This window comes from Homalodisca vitripennis, chromosome 2 (assembly GCF_021130785.1).
Source record: "Homalodisca vitripennis isolate AUS2020 chromosome 2, UT_GWSS_2.1, whole genome shotgun sequence".
Taxonomy (NCBI): domain Eukaryota; kingdom Metazoa; phylum Arthropoda; class Insecta; order Hemiptera; family Cicadellidae; genus Homalodisca; species Homalodisca vitripennis.
In genome coordinates, this window is record NC_060208.1 from 62,078,787 (window position 1) to 62,099,939 (window position 21,153).

At 32.1% G+C, this 21,153-nt stretch overlaps 1 protein-coding gene across 3 annotated transcripts; it reads right to left on the reverse strand.

Moving 5' to 3' along the window:
• Positions 1-7,696: 7,696 nt before the first annotated feature.
• Positions 7,697-20,837, reverse strand: LOC124354044 (serine/arginine-rich splicing factor 2). 3 transcript variants are annotated; one of them, XR_006921653.1, is made up of 5 exons: positions 19,841-20,169; positions 14,181-14,321; positions 12,450-12,646; positions 10,731-10,788; positions 7,697-9,067 (listed from the first exon to the last, which is right to left on the reverse strand). XR_006921653.1 is itself a non-coding variant. In XM_046804207.1 (4 exons), exons 1-3 carry the CDS (start codon positions 20,677-20,679, stop codon positions 12,454-12,456), a joined length of 516 nt encoding a protein of 171 aa, XP_046660163.1. In that variant the 5' UTR covers positions 20,680-20,837; the 3' UTR covers positions 10,261-10,788; positions 12,450-12,453. The 3 variants fall into 3 exon arrangements, 2 of the variants coding, with proteins under 2 accessions (XP_046660163.1, XP_046660162.1); XM_046804207.1 differs by lacking the exons at positions 7,697-9,067; positions 19,841-20,169 and adding an exon at positions 20,498-20,837 and having other exon boundaries at positions 10,261-10,788; XM_046804206.1 differs by lacking the exon at positions 7,697-9,067 and having other exon boundaries at positions 10,261-10,788.
• Positions 20,838-21,153: the final 316 nt, after the last annotated feature.

Here is a 21,153-nt window from a genome sequence, read left to right on the forward strand (position 1 = left end):
AAAATTGGAAAATTGTCCAAAGCCCATAATTTATTTCATAAGTGGCATGCCAATTTTGAAAAGATATAAAGGAGATGTCTATGACGTACCACCAGTTATTCTACAGAAAATTGCATACGAAGGCATGAGTATCATCTAGTAAACATATAAAAGCCTTGAAACTCTTAATTTCTTTCTTAACATAATTACTAGTTATATATCGGCTGTCTACCAAATATGAAATATACAGAGTAAAATAAACCTGTAAATATCAATCGTAGGAATGTAATTCCACGCATAATTTTGACAAGGCTAATGTCACAGTTTTCAGGGTACGACAGTTAGCCCATGCCAAAACCTGTCCATGCACTACCGACCCTTCTGTCCAAAACTGACCTGGTCACGAGTAATAATATTGATTTAACATTAGAACTGTGTACATTTTTATTCTAGTTTTTTTTTTCTCAGGTGTTATTTCTATATTATTACAGAACTAATTATGTATATTGAATTTATTTGATGAAATTTTGTAAGAAATCAAAGAAATGTTTCAGTGTACAGGCCCAAGGGATAAGGACAAATATTATGGTAATATGAAAAAAAAGTGTGAAGTGTGAGTGAAATCTCAGTGCACTTACTCTTAAGTATCTAAAAAAAGGTAAAGCCAATTTAAAATTATACTTCAACCTACCTGTACTTTTATTTTAAGGCTAATCATATTGGAAAGTGTAAAGAATGATTAACCCAATGGATGGCAGAACCTCTGTGGCCAAATTTAACTTTTCTGTTGTTACCATCTAATTTTTAACTAGTAAACAGATTTATAGAAGCATAAATATTATTTCATTTATAATACAAAAATTACAGGACAAAATATCTCATTTTGTATACAGTGATCTGCAGATGCTTTGTCGGAAGATTTTCACATGACCCTGATACAGGAACCTTAGATTTGTAAAGGTAAAATATCAGGGCTTCTCATGACAGGGGTCAAAATTGTTAACACCCAGGTTAATAATGCCAGAGCTTATTAACCTTGTAATGCAACAAGGTGAACAGCATTACTGTCCTGGAGGTTTGTTGCCAGGATCTCACCACAGTCAGACTGATAGGGGCTGGGACTGGACAAACCCTGTACCTCCTGTTGTATGATGATGTGGATTCTACGCCCTCCAGAGAGATAACTCCCCTGATAGACCATGTTGGGAGGAGCGGCTTGGAGTTGGTGGGTGGATGTGACGCCAATTCACAAAACGAGGCATGAGGCAGTACCACACAAACAGCAAGGGTGTCGCTTCTGAAATATAATGTCCTGTAGTCTAGTAATTGCAAATGTACCTATGTTTTGCACGCCAACACGTAGGAAAGTAATAGATGTGACCATGATTACGGAGGATATGGTTAATCGGATATGTGGCTGGCACATGTCTGACGAGCCCTCACTCTCTGACATGCTCACACCTTCTTTAAAATCGGAGAACTGTTATTTGAAAAAGTTCGGTATAGAAATCCGAGAAACACAGGCTGTGTATCCTTTAAGTTTTAACCATAATGCATGCCCAGACCAATATATTTTGTCAGTTCTTGGGTGAACTCCAAAGAGGCAGTGTTAATATATTTAGCTGTTTAAAAAGTTGTGAAATATTTGGGAGTGAATGCACTGCAATGTCATATTGAACAATACATTTTATTTATTATTAGATTCCATATTGACTTTTAGCATATCCTAACTGAAGACATCCAATTAACAAGTTCTAATTATATATATATATATATATATATATATATATATATATATATATAATACAAATTAGTAAAAACATTTGGTATGATGAACTGTTTAATAATCTTCTCTCAACATATATCAGACATTTCTCAGTCTTAACTCTTAAAATGGCAATCGATATTATAATATTGATCCGAATCAATTCCGTAATGGCGGTCAACATTATAATGTCGATCTGGCATACACCCGTTTCAACAGCCCATGTAATACATTAACTCAACACTACCACTATTTATATACCATTTCAAACAGTTGCTGATTTAATTTGTGAAATTTGTTATGCTTTTGGCAGCAGTGATGACTCAGTGACATCATTAACTTACCTACCGCTCAGAATGATTGCCTTCTTCTAGCTATTTTATATCCGGTAACTGTTTTGGTGTTTAGATATAGTCACGAATGATGTGTAGTTTTTGTTAGTAATATCATGGTTTTTATATGCGATATGTTATAATTAGTAAGCTTGATTAGTTTTGGAGGTACAATATTAGTGAAATATCATGGGTGTGGTTTATGGTTTGTTTTAAGTTCTCAATATTGTCTCAAAATCTTGGTGATAGGTCATCTGACTTTAGAAAACTTAATGACAACCTGGCCTTGACAGTAAAAATTAGGTTTCTCTTCATGTCTTCTGGAACTGCAAACTAAACCAATATTTCGGTAATACTTCACAATTAGTATTTATTTATTGTAAAGCTAATAAATCCAAAAAATATTTCCACATCAAAATTTTCATAAGAAGAAACTTTCGATTTATCAAAACCTGTCACTCTCAACACCATGTTACACCTACAACCCTACATTTTTTTATTTATTATAAGCTTCATATAGGTTTATAATTTTCAGCATAGCTAAAGATAAACATATGAATTGTAAATGTTTAAAACTAAACCAATCAAGAAATAGTTACATACATATCTGCAAAGTTTAGTAAGCGTAGTCTAAAAATTCAATAATAAGTACTTGTAAACAACTGTTATTCATTTAAGTATTCATCAACTGAATAGTATGCCCGGTTAATGAGGTAGCATTTTACAGAAGTTTTAAATGTCTTTATGGAATTCTCCCTCTTTAGATTTGGAGGTAATTTATTATAGATTTTGAGAGCTCAATAATAAGGACCTTGCTGGAATAGTTTTAATCGATGTTAGGGTTGATTTCTGATGTTATAATGGTGCAATACTTGATTTTTTTGAAAAGAGTTGTTATTCGTTTTAAATATTAATGGAGTTTCAATATAGAGAAGGTAAAGTGAGAATGTTATGGTTATTAAAAAGTGGTTTGCAGTATTGTCGCTTTTGAAGTTTGAACATGATTCTAATGAAGTTTCAAAAATTTGTTTTGATAACACAGAATTCCCCCAAAATACCACCCCATACCTCAGATGGGAGTAAACATAACCATAGTAAAAAACTGCTTTCACAGTATATAAACTAGCCACATGAGAGATAGTTCTCAATGTAACTTCTTTTCTAAAAAAACTGTGTTCTTTTCATGATATTGAATTAATTATCCACAACCAAACCCAGAAATTTACATGACAATGTTACTTTAATATTAGTTAGGTTAAAATTAATAAACGTGCTTACCGATTGGAGTGTTGAGAATATTAATAATTGGCTTTTATTTTCTTTGAGCAGTAGCCCATTTGCTGAGAACCACTGTCCTGCTTCGTCAGTTGCTTAATTAATTTTATTCTCTAAATCATCAAGAGATTTGTTTTTATAGTAAGAGTGGTGTCGTCAGCTAACAGAACTACAGATGATGTAGTTAGGTTATGTGGAAAATCATTCACATAAATGAGAAATAGTATTGGACCCAGCACTGAGCCCTGGGGATCACCGACTTGCCAGTGGGAAGAAAACTTGACCGAAGAGTTTTTTTTTTATTGTAACCTTTTGTTTCCTAATTGATAAATATGAAGATAATAAACTGTGAACAGAGTCTCTTGAGGCATACAATTCTAATTTCTTTAACAATATACTGTATTTAACACAGTCAAAAGCCTTTGAAAGGTTGCAGAAAAGAGATGCAGTATGATATTTTTTTGTCAGTTGAACATAAAATTGTGTCAATTAGTTCAAAGCTGCCGAGGCTGTTGATTAGTTTGGTTTAAAACCAAATTGATTTTTATACAAAGCGTTTAAGAATTCTGACTGCGATTTGAAAATTACTGGAAGAAGGGTTATAGTACGGTAGTTTGACTATCAGTTTTGTAATTTTCTTTATGAATAGGTTTAATTAGTGAGTATTTTAGTTTTCAGGAAAAATACCATTTGAAAAGCAATTATTAACGAAAAGAGCTAAAGGCTTTGATGTAAGTGAGGCTGATACTTTTAATATGGGAGTTGGAACTCACATCCACATGATTTGGAATTTTTTAAATTTTGAATGATGTGAAACACTTTTTCAGGGTGTGGGGTACAAAAACAAAGTTGGATAAATGTTGTTATCTTTGTTCAGAAAATTAATCGATAATTTTTCGATTGGTACAATTAATTTACTTACATTAATAAAAAATCATTAAATGAATTGGCTATTTGGAAATTATTGACTACAGGAGATTTATTAACTATTAGTTCAAGATCTTCATCCACTTTATTTTTTAACTTGCCAGTTTCTCTATTAACCACCTCCCACATCGCTTGGGGACTGATCCTTACATCCAATATAAATCTGTCATTTGCAATTTTTTGTGGAAGCAACAATTACTTTCCTTAAGATACTACAATACTTCTTATAGTATTTAGTGAGCTCTGGACTCAGTTCAGTGATTTCTGATCTACATACAATTCTCGTTCTCTTGCATCATGTTCTAATTCCCCTGGTCATCCAACGTGCTCTATTCCTCTTGTCTTTTACAGTTGAGAGTTTCAGTGGGAAACATTGTTCAAAAAGTTTTAGAAATGTTGAATAAAAATAATCAAATTCAGTCATATAATAATTGAAAATATTCAGTTGTAATTAAAGGTTATTTAAAAATTATTAATATTGTAATTATTGAATTGTTTTTTAAATACTTAATTTTTTTGTTTGGTTTTGATTCTTTTTTTAAGGGATATTCTATTAACAGCATTTGGTGGTCAGACAAAGAAGACTATCAATTTGCATTGGAGCTACAACTTGTGAGGATATTATCTATATATTTTTATGAAACCTTTGTTATTCTCGTTGCATGTACAAGTTTATTTTCAGACCAAAAGAGGTGGTAAGGTTTTTAAAGATTTGGCATTGTTGTAACAAAATGTCTATATTAAAATCTGCAGCTATATGTCTTTATGCTTTTTAGAGATTAGGGTGAGCGCTTCCTTGAAACTAGATAAGAAATCTAGAGCTTTGTTCTCAGGATTTCTGTATAAAGACTTTGCTACAAATGAATTACAACCTTTAAGAACCTCAGCAACGCTGCACTCATATGTGCCGTTGACACATTTAATTCGATTCATATTCTTCACCAAGTTAGTTTTTAGATTTGATTTGGCTAGTATCGCGGTTCCTTCTGCCTTTTCTTCTGAGTGAGTAGGAAGAGACAAGTCTGTAGCCAGGCACGTTATGCAGCAGAGCCTCCGTGTCAGCATCAGCCCAAGTTTCCTATAGACACAGCACATTTGGAGATCGAGGAAGAGAATTGAGACATGACAAGTTCGGGAATTAAATTTTTTACACTCCTAATGTTATGCTAACTATGATTAGTTTCTCGATATGTTGCCCAGATCGTCGCCATCTAGAGCTACACAACATTTGCAGAATATCAGGTAATGAATAGCAACTAATATATTATTTTGCAGTGCACATTATTCTCTAAATTTTGGAAACATCAAGAGTAAATCCAATTTTTTTTAATGACAGTGTCCATTAAAACAAATTTAGCCTATCGTGTACTAATTGTGGGTTCTCCAATATATTTATAATTTTTCTTCGAAGAAACCTGGACACCATTAGGCTATATATTTTCTGAAACTAGACAAGATTAATTAAAATAGTTTATTATTTTGTAGTGCATATAATTATCTACATTTTTGAATATTTTGGAAACATTTAGTGTAAGAATTATATTTTCTGCACATATTTGATAATAACCATACACATGGTAAAAAAATATACTCTGTTGTATATCATTTGTGGTTTTTACAATATATTTAATTTTTTGTCAAGATCTGCATATTATAACATCTGGATTATATTTTTTCTCAAACTAGATAAAATGAAGAATAAATAAGCTATCTTAGATATTAACCCTTTAAGGACCAACCGTCTGATTTATCGCCGGCAGCGAACTATGCGAAAAGGACCAGCCGTCTGATTTATCACCGGTGGACTTTTCATATTTTTTAAGAGATATTTTAATCTTCTATATGGAATAAATATACTATTTTTCTATTCCCTGTATGTTTCTTACTATGATATCAAATTTTAAACGCCTTTGGAATCATCAGCTTGGTGAAATAAAATATTTTACAGCCATGTTGCATCGTAATGTTGTCAGGGTACTTTGGGATTATACCGACCACACCCAGACATGAATCGTTATTTGACATTTTGCTTCTACTGATTACTAGATTAGCGTAGAACAAATTTCGTCAATATAAAACAGGAATTGTCTTATCGCAAACCCCTCCCCATCCTCAGACAGAGGTCAAAGTCGAACAGTCTAGTAGATAACGTGATTGCAGAGTCTCGCCGCCCGTTCAGCTGGTGCGTCGCTTTGTTGTACTTCCGTGTTTTACCCCTACATTTCTAAAAACACAAAAATTAAACTCTTTATTGAAAAAAAAAACACACACAACTTGTTTTTATGTACCGTGCAAAAAACTTAAATAATCATGTGATGCCGCGCGGCCTGCCGTAATCGGGATTCTCGAGAAAGATAAGATAACAGCGACAACAATACCGATAACAGCGACAACAATACCGATCACAACACCTGGAAACGCTTGTTGATTGATGGAATGTTAGTTCTGTTACTCAACTACATCGTTTTATAACGTTCTAAGTTCATTGAAAAAAGTTTAAGCGTTGGGGGCATATAACGGAATCTGAACCCATTAACAGTTATTTTAAGTTTGTAATTTTGTAATTAAAGAGTTTTTTCGTTCTATCATGTTTGTTTCTATAAATGTATATTTTTGTGTTATTCATACTGGTGTGGTCAGTATAATCCCAAAGTACCGAATAATATCCTTAGTAGCCTATAAGGTTTTGTATGTTAGGCTAATGCTGAAAAGTGTGTTTTAACCAGTGTTACAGAAAAATTTAATTCATTTACAAACTTTTTATTTTTTATTCCAGGGCTTTCAAATTCTGTACAGTTATAGAGAATTATATGTAGAACTAATAAATACACAGATAGTTTATTCTTATTTTTGGTAGTTATTGAAGATCAAACTCAATTTTTTTTTTCTTTTCTTTATATTATAAACAGATAAATCAAATTGTTTTTTGCTATATAATGACTTAAATTTATTTTTTCACAATGAACAATTTAATTATAAACATTTTAAGCCTAAAAACAAATCTGTACAGTAATTAGTTCTGAAGATATGATGTTTCTCTCAAACGCTTGAAAAATCGCACATTTTTAATGTGCACAGTTCTTGGAGCATGGCCAGAAAAACGCAAAAATTTTCTTTGCACAAGTCAAATTTTGGTCTGGTCCTAAAAGGGTTAATATTTGTTATATTATAACACTTTCACAAGGTGCAGTCCCACCACTTTAAAAAAATTATAGTTAAAAATCTGTGGTTGATTATGTATTCTTAAGTTTTTTATACCATATATATTTTCACAGTCCCCTGAAAAAGTAATGTATTACACATGTAGGTATAGTTTTACATTTTTAAAGTACGGGTATAAAACATTTAAAAATTGCCTGCCAGTTTCTAAGTTACTGAAATAATAAAATGAAGGAATGAAGAATTTAACAAGCCAACATTTTAATTTGAAAGGCTTTATTAATGCAATTAAATTCTTTCATGGCGCATGAACAAACAAAATTCACTAGCTCCTCTTCTTTTCGTGACTGAAGTTGTGCTCCCCTATAATTATTATCATTTATTTCATCTACAATTAAAGAAGACTTAACAACAACACACTAACATCATACAACTTATATGATGTCACAAAGGTTCATCCCATTGTAACATTTTTGCCATTAGGGGTTTTCAATTAAACTAAACTGCTGTCTTTTTTTTTCAGGACAAAAAGGGATTTTAATATAAAAGTCTGAAGTATAAAAATAGTTCTTCATGGTGAAAAAATTAATTTAAAATACAAATGTTCAATGACTTAGTTTACCATTGAATTATTTTTAAGAATCCATACTACATTAATAGTATTTTATTATAAAATCTTCAGAGTTTTCAAACTTATCCTAAATATTTTTTGAAATTTTAATCAATAAAATAAGGCATAATAAAATACTTAAATAATTGTTACAAAAGGACAAATTTTATGAAGACTTTTCTTAGGCAATTAAAACAAATAATGACACTGGCTGTTAGCATTACAACAAGGACCAATAATTAAAGTCTATGCCCAATTAAATCAACATTTGGGAGAATATTTAACCAAACATTCATAGTAATTTAAGGCTGCACGTCAGATTTCATTCTCATACTTCTTTATTTGCAATTACATCAATTTTTTAACAGTTTGCCAAATTATGACACTAATTTTTTCCCAGACATTTCCAAATTATAGCCTACTAATTTTAATAGACATTACTGAATTAATTTGAGTACGCCTCAGAGGAGCTTTACAGCTGATGTAAGTCACACAACTACAACTAAACTACTTACCTCCATGGTGTTGGAAATAATTTATTACCTGCAACAATTGACAAAAGAGCCCAAGATATTTTAACAAGTATGTACGTTTCCGGGCTAAAGATAACCGTTTCTAGTTGTTCCCCACCCAATTTTTTTTGTTACTGCGTGGTGTCATCTCTCGTTCATTTTCTGCCAAGACCAGTTTACCAGTATATCGGGAAATATCGAGGAAGTTTTTGTTAATATTTACATCATTCCACGAGTATGATTTATCAATTTGGCAAGCAATAAAAGCTGGGTTTCAAAAATCACTTTGGAATCATCTCAACAACTTCGTCATGGAGGGTGTTGAGATGAATCTTAATACGTTACATTCGATTGGAACTGCGCCTGGGAACTGTACTGGTAAATGGCAGCTTTCATTAAAATCTGGTCTGGATCGGTAGCCACTGCATACAGCAAACCCCGCCAGCCGCTAACCCGCTAGCACCACAGCATTCTGCCAACCCCCTGACACAGCACCCCTCACTCCTGCCTGGGCACCAAGACAACACAGTTAGTCCTCCAACAGACATATCACTGTACGAGAGCTTCAAGCTGAGTTCAATAAAAGTGCCTAACAGTTCTTACATTTTGTCCCAGAGTTATATATTCTCTCATCATTATATTTACTAATTATAAATCTTCGACATGTTAAATATTTTAATTTCAATAATTGTTACAGTTAACTGACTGAAACCTCCTATAAGAGTCTATTATTAATTTTAAACAATTTTTTTTACTTGTAAGTTGCTAATTTCTTTAAAACAGTTTTTGAAACTAACTTAAAATTTATATGTACTCCACACAATTTTCTAATGATCTGATAAGTAAATTTATGTTAACAAAATGGGAACTTCCCTTTATTTTCAACTGCAATGGTAAGTGATTTTCTAGTGAGCCCTGATAACACAATTTGTGACCACTGCATTCCTCCATCAGGTAAAAAACCTTATCTACATGAATTGCAACGATTACTGCTAAACTTTATTCGACCTGGATTAAACTTGCAAAAGTTTATTGATCCTTTAGGAAAGTTAAGTTTCAATAAAAAATTACCCATTTTTCTAATAGAGTAAGACAGCATAACTCTGCACCTTTATTGAACTTTCAGCTATAACAATTCGAACCTTAACTTAAGGTTCTGTGGACTGTAAAAATTTGACAACTTAGAAACTGCAATAGAAAGACATATTACACGTATACTAGACAAATGGTAGAACCTGGAAACAAATAGTTATTTTAGTAGTCAGTCTTCAGTTTCCACAACTTTTAAATTTTGTAACTTTTTACTATTATTTATAATTTTACAAAGATTTTGTTATTTGAGTGGTAAAACTAGAATCCCATAAGCTTCAAAATGACTTAAAATTACACAATCATTATAAAATTTCATTTAATCAATACAAAAGCAAAGAAGTGAAGTTTGACGAACAGTCCACAGAAAGAGAGTTTCAATGACAATATTTATGACTTACAAAAATGCCAAAACTTAAATCACTTACATATATTTACAATACGTTATTTCTAAGTTACTTTCACCTAAAGAATAAAACTAAATACTTACTCTCTCTTTCTCTCTTATACCAGTGAGAAAACATTAGAATAAAGAGAGCACTATGATAGGCTATGAGCAAACGTAGTTGCTAATAGAGGCAGAAGAATGGGTAGAAACATAAGTCACATGGATACAAATGGAACTCCACATTAGTGTATTTTTTACAAATATTAAACCATTTTTTATTCTAAATTACAAATAAGCACTAAAATTAAGTTTATCAATAACAATTAAACATCCATAAGCAGAAGTGATAATGTATTGTGGAACTACCATAAACACACATAGAGACATTATTGTCTCGTCAGTTTAATCTAGTGTACAACTTCTGAGAGCATCAAGAAAATTTTGAACTTAGGAATATAGAACTCAAGACATAAAAATTCTAATTTACATTCCAAGAGAAATTCATCCTGTGTAAAAAATGTTAACTGTAACATAATTTCATCAATTAATAAAACTAAACAAATTTAAATATCAACTTATCTAAGAAAATTTTCAATAAATTGAAACAAAAATTAAGTTTAAAATTAACATATGATTGTTATAAAAATAAACATTAGTATAATGTTTCTTAAGTGAATATATACGGTAGATGTACCTTTATTATTTGGGTGGTTACAGTCCAAAAATCTCATTATTCACTGCATCTCACAGCTCTGAAAAATAAAAAACAATATATAAATAAATATTAAATTTATAAGACAAAATACTACAAAAATGACAATGTTAAGCCTTATATGAGTATATGATAGAGCAGACAACTCAATGTCACAAATAACTAAGCGAGTAATACTAATGAACATCATAGTTATCCTGTTTTTGGTATTTGTTTTAACCAATTAATTAACTAATATTTTAGTATCCAGTAGGCCACAGGATCTCTACTAGTTTTATCTTCAACTACTGCACTTTTTACCATTGATAAGTAAGAGTCTTTATAAAACATGTCAAATTGGTCTGCTTGTTTTTTTATGTCAAGTTTTAAATTTTATGATTTGTGTTTTATTACTGTTTAGTTTCAGGCCATTTACTGAAAACTAATTCAACAGTCTTCTGCGACCTATTAAAGGCTTCCATTACAAATTCAGAGACTGCAGAAATTATATTACTCTTAAGTCTAAATCTAAACTGTTAAACATGTCTAGAATGTTAAATTAGAAAAAAAGCATTTGATTATTCATTATATTTTAAAAATGTTAGATAAGACAGACAGGATAGAAAAACGTGTACAGGGTATGCTGGATACCACTGTTTTTTAGTAGGACAGTAAATTCATTTAAGTGAGGTTAACAACACATTTATTACTCAAATAAATTAGAATGCTACTAGCCTACAATTTAAGGGGTAAGAAAAGCCTTTTCACCAAAATAATTTAAATTGGTGCGCAGAGAACTGGCTCAAATACTACCGAGTGCACATGCTTATATACCTTCACTAAAGTCATAGGGTTCATAATATAAGTTGCTCTTGTAAAATATTTGTAAAATGCAAGTATTTTGCATTAATTTCTAAATAGCCAACATCTTGGGGGGAAAAAAAAACACTTGTTTTAATAAAAAAAAAAAGATTAAAAAAATTGAAAATCCAACTACAGTTAAAAATGAGCCTACTGTACGATGGTCTAAAATATCCAACAAGAGCTCCGAATATTCTGCACATAAAAACCATTAGGCCTACTTTTAGACACATTTAAACATTCATAAATTGTAAAAAATTATTAAAATTACAAGCCATACTATGTATATGAATACTTGGCAGACAAAGTAGTTGCACATGCACGATAGTGAAATTCCAGCACAAATTACCAAAACAACAAGGATTACCGGATATCGTCTGAGCAAGATGTGTTAATTGGCAATTTCTTCTTTCTTACACTGTTGCGGATTGAATTATTACTGAATTCAAAGACATTTAGTGATATAAAAACTATTAAAACTATAGTATAGTTGGGGTTACATTTAATCTCAATAAAAATAATTTAAATATAATATCTTTATATATCCTAAATGCTAAATAACCGTTAATTGATCTTAATAGGATCAAGTTTTTTTAATAAAATGGAATTATCCACCCACCAAGTTGTTATTGTTCCGTTTGGTGCGTGTATCTAAGGGTTAAATGGCCAAAATGGAATAAAAACTTTTAAAATGGTTCCTTTTTTTTAATTCCTTATTCAAAACTTTTCCTGCTTCACCACATTTAATTGTCTGTTGTTCTTTTCTGTAGCGATAAGACAAAAACAAGTTTGTAGTATATAAGACAACACTTCTCTATACAAAATGTATTATAATGTGAAAATGTATAATTCTGGTCTTACCACATCACTTTGACCTGGAACGGGATTTGCTGCCGGACTTGGCACGGGACTTGGACTTGGATCGGCTGCGGGAGTGGCCCCTGGAGCTCTTGCTGTCAGAGCGTGAGCGGGAGCGGCTGCGGGAGTATGAACGACGGCGTGAGCGAGACCTAGAACGACTGCGAGAGCGGGATCGACGACGTGAACGAGATCGTGATCTGAAACACATTACAATGATAAATTGGGTTCTCACAGCCCTGAAGCTGATGGTGATTTGCGCTTTGGCATGGCCTAAATTTCAAACTTTCTGTGTGTAACACTTAACAATCAACACTGAACTAATGAAACACAGTATTAATCCTTAGCTAGCCAAATACATTGAGTGATACAATAGTTCTAAGAAGAACCATCACATCATTACGCAAGACTATCTTAAAAATAAGGACATCAAGAGAATATTTCAATTTAAGTCAACTTAAAAAATATGATTATTTCTACTAAACTTTTGAAATTAAATGAAAATGTTTTACTAATACAATAGTAGATATGACAGAGGATGTTAGCTTTATTCTAATTTTTTATTATTATTATTACAAGTTTAACTTTCTGACACTTATAATCATCTTAAATTGTCTCAAAAACATTCACTTTGTAATACATACAAAATAAAATTGACACATTAACTGTACAAATTACCGATCTTTCTATTCTTCATGGTATGATGACCCTAAACATAATATAGTTAGAGCGAGACCAGTAACATTGTATAAGGTCTCAAAAGACAATTTTTACAGATATTTAAATAACCAATAATATTGGTATATACTTCTTTTTCATTCAAAGTAAATTTACTTTAACGATTTAACTGCAGTATTAGATAATTTATACAAAAAATACAGCCAGTCGCATTAGGTTAATTAATGCAGAAAGATATATATAATTTAGTAAAGTGTGTATATCACACTCTATCCCTCCCACTCCCATTGTAAATTATTAAATTTGTCTTGAAATATGGAATTATAACATCTTTTTAAACTATCTGTTTTATCTTAACTTGTGAGTCCACAGAGACTAAAATAAGTATGGAAATCCCATCTGGTGTCATAATACAGAAGTAATGTACTATGTATATAATGCATGGAGAGGCTATCCCACATTCAATCTACTGCTGGGTATAATCAGCATTTAAGTGGTCCCTTACAATACTTTCAAAATTGGATAGAGTACCTACTTTCAAAATTGGATAGAGCACCACCATGAGATTGCAAACACATGTTAGACTAGGTTCCAAAAGCTTCAGATCGTAAGAAACCACTTACATGTAGATGTAAGTGTGTGTTTAGGATGCCAGTTTAGGCAGTCACAGCAACACTGTACCGATAGTGGTGCATGGAGATTCTCCAAAGGCATATATTAACATTTCTTCTGAAATTAAATTAGCTTTCCAGGTAAAAGTTACATCAGCTGTAAACATTTTGAAAAAAGAAATTGGGGTCATCAAAATATTTCAAATTCCATAGTACAGATTCAATCATGAGCCTTCGTCACCTGAAAGCAAAGAATGGACCTCCTGGGAGAAAAGAAATATCTTCTTCTCCTGAAGCCTAGATAAACAGGTTAGAATGCATTTAACTTTTTAGCATTCTGGTAATGTTTGGGTGAGTTTTTAAAACCAAACAAGTTGAATTGAAAATTTTAAAAATTGACTTATTATTCTTGCGTAACCACAATATTACAGTTTAGAAAGATTACCGTCTGCTGCGGCGACTGCTGCGTCTGTAGGGCGAGGATGGCCGGCCATAGCGGGCCATCTGTACTCTCAGCTCCCTGCCATCCAGAAGACGACCATCCATGGCATCAAGTGCATCTTCAGCATCACGCTTGTCGTAAAACCTGCAATCAACATAATATATCCCACCATTTTTCATTTTGTTTGAAACATTTTAACATTTTCTATGGATCTCTTAACTACAGCCAGCCAGTATAATAAAAATAATAATGAGTCTTAAATTTTGAAAATGTTAAAAAAAAATTATATGAAAGTATTTTGTATACACTAGTTCATTTCATTGCTTGTGTCAACCAAAATTCCTTTAAATTTGTATGTGGAATCATTTAAGGCTTGATTAGATCTAAAGTCTATGTATTGTAAGATTTGACTCATTTACACAGATGAAAGCTGGATTGAGCTTAATTTGAATTATTAGAAGATAATATAAATTGTCAAGTGGTCTGTTAAAGAAATAATCGTAGGCGACCATAACTTAGTTTTAAGAGGTAAATCAGTGTTTCCTCTCAATCTTAATTTTCAAATTCACAGCTCTTTCACAGTTTTACACCACAGAAATAGCAATTTCGCGGCTGATGTTTTATACGCACGGATTTTAGCCAATACACGCCACGAACACGTGCATTGGCCTAGGACTCTGCACTTTAGCATCTGTTGCCAAGTTATTGCGTCTTAACTCACCTTGCCATGTTTAGGCAAATCACATTGTTTGGGCCTAATTTTTTCAAGTTTGGAGATTTTCTTTTTCTTGTGTTTCAGAAACTTTTTTACATCTATTTTGGATGCTTTTGAGAATGGTGTAGAATTCTGTACCTATCAAGGTTTTTAATTCAGTTCTTTTACACTCAATACTATTTTGGAGGAGGCATCTTTCATGATGATGATGATATGCATTTCTTTATTTAAGTAAAGATTTAGAAGCAGAAGACAAAATTTTACTGGCTTTCCTACTATGAAAAGGAGTTTTTACAGTTAACCCTATAGACATAAGGTTTTCAACCTTACATTTATGCAAAAAGGTTAAATTATTAATGTGTTTAGTTAACTTAAGATGCAAGCTCTCTAATAAATGTAGATGTAAAAGTCTCTGAAACAGACAAGAAAAAGTAAATCTCCAAACTTTAAAAAAATTAGGCCCAAACAATGTGATTAAAGATGGCAAGGTGAATACGGATGCAAATAATAAAAATGTAATCAACCTCTCTTCAAAACTCCTCAATGAAGCAGAAATATCAGTTTTATCCAAGGGTTTAAACTTTTCTGTGATACAAATCGGTAAAGGCACTGGATTTCGTAACGACTGGAATCGAGTCAGCTGTTTCACAGTTATCTGAGGAACAGGGTGACCGGTTTCATTGTGAGGCCAGTCTTTTACTCAGGAAAATTCCTCTCACAAAACCCAATTTGACAATAAAGGAGAAATTAATTTCTTGTTTCACTGAACGATGGCAATTGTTGTCCGGAAAAATGGTGAAACTATTTAAAACTTTTTCATATTTCACTAATGATGCGTGCAGGAATGGACAGATGAATTTATAAAACAGAAATCGATTTTAGGTATTGGGGATGACACAAACCGCAAGTGGCGGTAGCGTCCAACGGTGTCCGCATTTGTTGAAATAATGAGCATAAGAGGAGATAATATTTGCCACTTGTAGAGTTCTTACTATTTATTATTTGGCCCAAACGCCAACGGATCAAGGCTGTTGGCTGTGGCAGCAAAATCGCCAGACCCTTTTACCCCACAATAGTCTCATCTGAACATCAATTAAATAATTTTCATTTTTTATAATGCTTCACTGTTTTATGATATGAGGCGACACAGAAGAGACTGAAGAGTAGCAAGAATATTTAATTAGTTAAATCCATCATGAGTTCCAGGTTTCTATGAAGTCAGTTTTACCTAGGACTAAGAGAAAAAAAACCTCAAGCCTTATAAAAAAATAGAAATATATTTATTACTTTATACTTTAATTATATACAAAATGTTTGAATAAAGGTTTTTTTAATGCAAAACGTAAAAATTCCACCTTTCCTAAAATTTGTAAATTGTTTTTGGCAAATAGTAAAATTTTGTTTTTCAAAAAATTAAATATTCACATTCTAACATTTTTTGGATATTTTCTATATGCTAAGTATATTTTGAGACATTATTATGTTGTGGAGCATAAAAGTTCTGAAAAATATTAATAATTTTTTAATACTTTTTTATCTAAATATGTTTTTTACAAATTGTAAGATGAGTTTTGTCAAGAAATAAAAGTTGTAAAGAAAAAACCATAAAATACCGTCAGAAAATGTTCAACACTTTCACTGACGCCTCCTAATTTTGACAACTCTCTAACACTGACACCAGTTTTAATGATTTATAGATAAATATAATTTTTTTAACCAATTGTAACATAAACATTGGTTTTATATTTTTTATAGCTGAGTTCTTCCTCTTTCTACACTAATGCTCATGCATAACTATTGTCAAACAGTTTTGTTTTAAAATTTCAATCAATTTTTTTTTGTAATTTCTCACTATTATTTGCTGTATTGAGTATTTTCATTACCGGCACTATAGCTACAAATATTTACCTACAATTGAAATCCACTTATGTTTAAATTTATGTATGGGGGCTAGCCTACTTGTTCCAGGGCCATCATCAAAAACTGACAATAAATAATAAACTGTAAAATTCTGTAATAAACCAATTAGCTTATTTACAAAACACAACAATATAATGTTTTTATTACTAGTATGCTGATATTGTTTTCTGAGTAAAAACAATATCAACAAGTCCATCGGTAGTAGAATAAGGATTATTATCTATGTCATCTTCGAATAATAATCACTTTCACTCTTGAAAATCTGTGTAACTCTTCTAGCACTTGATTGTCTTCAATGCTATCACGATTAATTGTATTTACTCACAAAACAATAGTTGTAAATTAAAGTAATAGCAAGCAAAAAAATAACAATGAAGAAGACGAATTAGCAGAGTGATAACAAAACGACAACTGCCCTGACGAGTTTGTAAACAAATCACTTTTTTCCGATATTCCAGATGACTGCCAACAACAGTTTATAGATCATAACCCATACAGTAAGAAATAAAAAGATGGAAATGGTGAATGACTACCAATGCCAAAGTGGTCTAAATACGTTGAAGTGCATTTTCTTTGCTGTAAAAGTTGGCGCCATCAAAAGACGTTGTTGGCAGTGAAAGTATTAAAATTAAGTAAGTTAAATTAATTACAATTAACTCATTGTGTATAATAAATAAAAAATAATGAAATAAACATTATTTGTAATCTAGGTGTATGCCTAGGTATAACGATTTTTATATCACAATTTAGCCCACAAACCTGTGAATGTCACTAAACTATTGTACAATAAATAAATTACAAATAAACCATTATCAATATAGCGGCTATAGTCCTCTCAAATTTATAAAGTTTGATCATAAAATAAACACTTATAATTTACTTATTCCTTGAAGATAGGTAGGCTATACCACATAATGGCAAATTTCACAAGGAAAAGTTTGATGTCGATTGATACTAACACAACTCTAATAATATTACGAGACACGTCGCAAACAACGGTTATGTCGAAGGTCTTTCTTTGCAACATATATCAACAAACAGATGTTGAAAGCAGATGATCTTGTTAAGAAATAAATTCTGAACGCAGTGATGTAACCGAACTCATTCCTAAATGAATTTTCCTGCAGCAAAAATATAAGGGAAAAAGTCCTGTTTTTTCACGCTCTCTCGAAGTGCACAACTAGACACAGCAAACCAACATTTGTATTGCAACTTTATAATTTTTATGCGTACTTATTACATATGATTATTCATTAAACTATACGTCACATTAATCAGTGAAATATCACAATTAATTTGGTATAGTATTTGTCCTAGCCTACTTAAGTTTTATTTTCGATAGCAAACCTTTTATTAAATAGATGACTGCAAAGTCGACTACTGACTAGCTGTTAAACATTGAAGCAACATCTTTTAACAACTAGTCACTATTCGTCTAACATTGATGGAGGGTTATATAATTACATGATATCATAAATAATAAAGACCATAACCATTAATTAAATGATAAAATTAAGACAGGTGATAGGAAAAATTACATTCAAATAATAAAGAAAACATAACAACAAAACAAACACCTTGAAACTGAGAAAGACCCAGTAAATCATCTTTTAATGTTATTTTTTATAGTTTTCTAAGTTAACTGTCTGTTTTATTAAAAGAAATTACTTATGGTAATAGTGAAAGTAACAACCGGAGCAGCAAAATACAAGTTTTGCATTATCAACTTATTGGAATCGTCCTACAGAACAAAACAATATTTAAGCTTTGAGAGGGTGCAAATCAGAAGCATTGTAGAACACATTGAAAATGGAACAACTGTTCACACATGGGGCTATATTTCCATGTTGTACAGCCACGTCAGGTGTCTCGTGACCTTTTGTGACAGTGAGTCAAACTCGCGATGACGTCATCAGATGCGGCGCCATCTTTATAACGTAAATGAAAAATAATACTGAAATGAGCAGAATTTTGACCCAAATGAATAAGGTTTTTCTTAATTTCAAGGTACAAATTAATTAGTTGTTATCGGGTTGAGACAAATTTCAACAAAATATAGCGTTGTCTCACTGGTTTCAAATGTAACAACGTGGTCACCAAACCATAATCTGTCTCGAGAAAACACTCAGGCTCACACAATTCACTAAGATTCGTCGAACTAATGGATGGTTGATCCATGATTGTCACTCAATCCAAACTACAGTACACGATATCATGTGAAGCACTGACTTCTGCTCTGGAACGCTCACATAACAGATACGGTATCAGTCCCGGCCGCAGATCATATTTACAGATACACAAAGAGGGCATTAAAAACTATTTATGAATATACCCCTAAAACCATGTTTCATTTATCATTTGCACCTCCTAAAACCATATATATTTTTGTTCAGGAGGATGAGCACAATACGTTGATAATGTCAAAATCATTATTTGCAGGTCGGACTTTGACCTTATAATTGCCTTACTTAAAAAACAAATTGTGTTTAGAATATAAAAATGTGGGTACAGTTAGTGCATATTATTTATTTTTGTTCAAATTAACTATTATTGGCTGATTATATCATGGGTGTAATAATTAAATATCCTTTGATAATATCAATATAAAAAATCTGGGTCTATATAGTACTCTACCCCCATGTAGACTAGGCCAAATATAGAATAACAATTTCCACTAAACATAACATATAATGTAATCATCAGTGCAGTAAAGAATGTGTCACAAGATGCCTCTCTATAGAAGATAGGCCCTACTGGGTTGAAAGCCATTAGGCTAGGCCTATAGCCTATTAGGTTCAAAATCTAAAACTAAGTTCTTCCACAGGCTATTATGAGAAGTTGAATAGGCTAGGCCTACATTACTGATTAATTCAACACAATACAGGTTTTCCTAACTGTCGTGTCTAATTACCACATTATTAACTTAATTGCTAGAAAATGCTAAGCTATAGTGGCCTAGTCCACCTTGTCTGGTTGAAGACTAAATTAGAGGAAGTAACCAAATTCTAAAAATAATCAATTCAGTTACCTGACAAAGGCAAAGCCTCTGCTCTCCCTAGAAAATCTGTCCCGAGGAATGTAAATGTCTCCAACTTCTCCACATCTCTCGAAAACGCGTCGAAGATCGTCTGGCGTTGTTCGGTATGTAAGATTATCAACTTTGAGAGAAACCATTCCCTCAATACGAGGTGGAGGTCTTCCGTAACTCATCCTCGTTGATTATTGTATTAAACTCTTTAAAAAATTACTTAATTTCAGCACAAAATCCAACACAAAATATGAAAATTACACAGACTGCACCAGTCCACGCAAGATGGCGAGACAGACGAGGACCAAACGAGAAAGAAGGCAAAAGCGGAAACAGTACCCGTGACTAAGGTGACTGGTTTTGTAAACCGGAAATTGGTCAAATCAGGTTCTTACAGCTGGCAGTATTGTAACGATTTCATTCCTCCTTTCCTCAGATTTAGCTGTACTTTTAAATTAAATATCGATAGTGTACTTCCGTGACCAAATCTACTATAATACGATAAATACGTGTTTTATAGAGAATATTACATTTATTATTATTATTTAACCAAAGTCAAATAAAAAATAAAATAATGGCGGAGTGGGGAGAGGATAAATATGTCGTAATGTAAATAGTGCAACTTAGTTGGTTAAATATAATTACGTGCACACTTACCTAACAAATGCAAAGCCTCTGCTTTCTCTTGAAAATCTGTCTTTAGGAATATAAACGTCACCCACACTACCAAATTTACCAAACACTCGTCTCAAATCATCTGATGTCGTCCTATAGGTCAAATTCCCAACTTTCAGTGATATCATGCCATCGATCCGGGGCGGAGGTCTTCCATAACTCATCGTTGAAACTTACTATGTAAAATCACAAATTTAAATATTCACACTATTTTATCACATTCGAAAGCCAATGGCTTAATAATAACCTAAAGTAAAAAGAGAAGCTAGCACTGTATGCGTGTGGTACGATGGGATGGTACTTCAAGATCTTGGCGGTAGGGCATACTGACGACATGAATGGGGAGGGGCTGAGCGGGAATGATAAGAAGGCGGCAGATTCAAACAGTGACCTAATTTATTCATCAACGGCAACATTCAGTTTTCAATATAATTAAAGAATAATGATAACAGACTAATAACAGATTTATAAACACGGCTAACAAAAACAAGCAGTTAACCCATGAGGAACAGGCTACACTTCTAATTAAGGTATTATGGTTACCAAGTGATTAATATATGCAGAAAATCTGTTACTATGAGTTAATTTTTTAGTAAACCTAAGTAAGACACCGCTTTCTAGGCATGTATATTTGGTTT

Excerpts from the sequence above, each read along its gene's own strand:
- LOC124354044 (XM_046804207.1), bottom strand. The coding sequence starts at position 20,679 with ATGAGTTATGGAAGACCTCCGCCCCGGATCGATGGCATGATATCACTG. Across the intron at positions 14,322-20,497 it reads AGAGGCTTTGCATTTGTTAG|GTTTTACGACAAGCGTGATG; the intron begins GTAAGTGTGCAC and ends TGTTGATTGCAG. Across the intron at positions 12,647-14,180 it reads AGCAGTCGCCGCAGCAGACG|ATCACGATCTCGTTCACGTC; the intron begins GTAATCTTTCTA and ends AATGTGTTTCAG.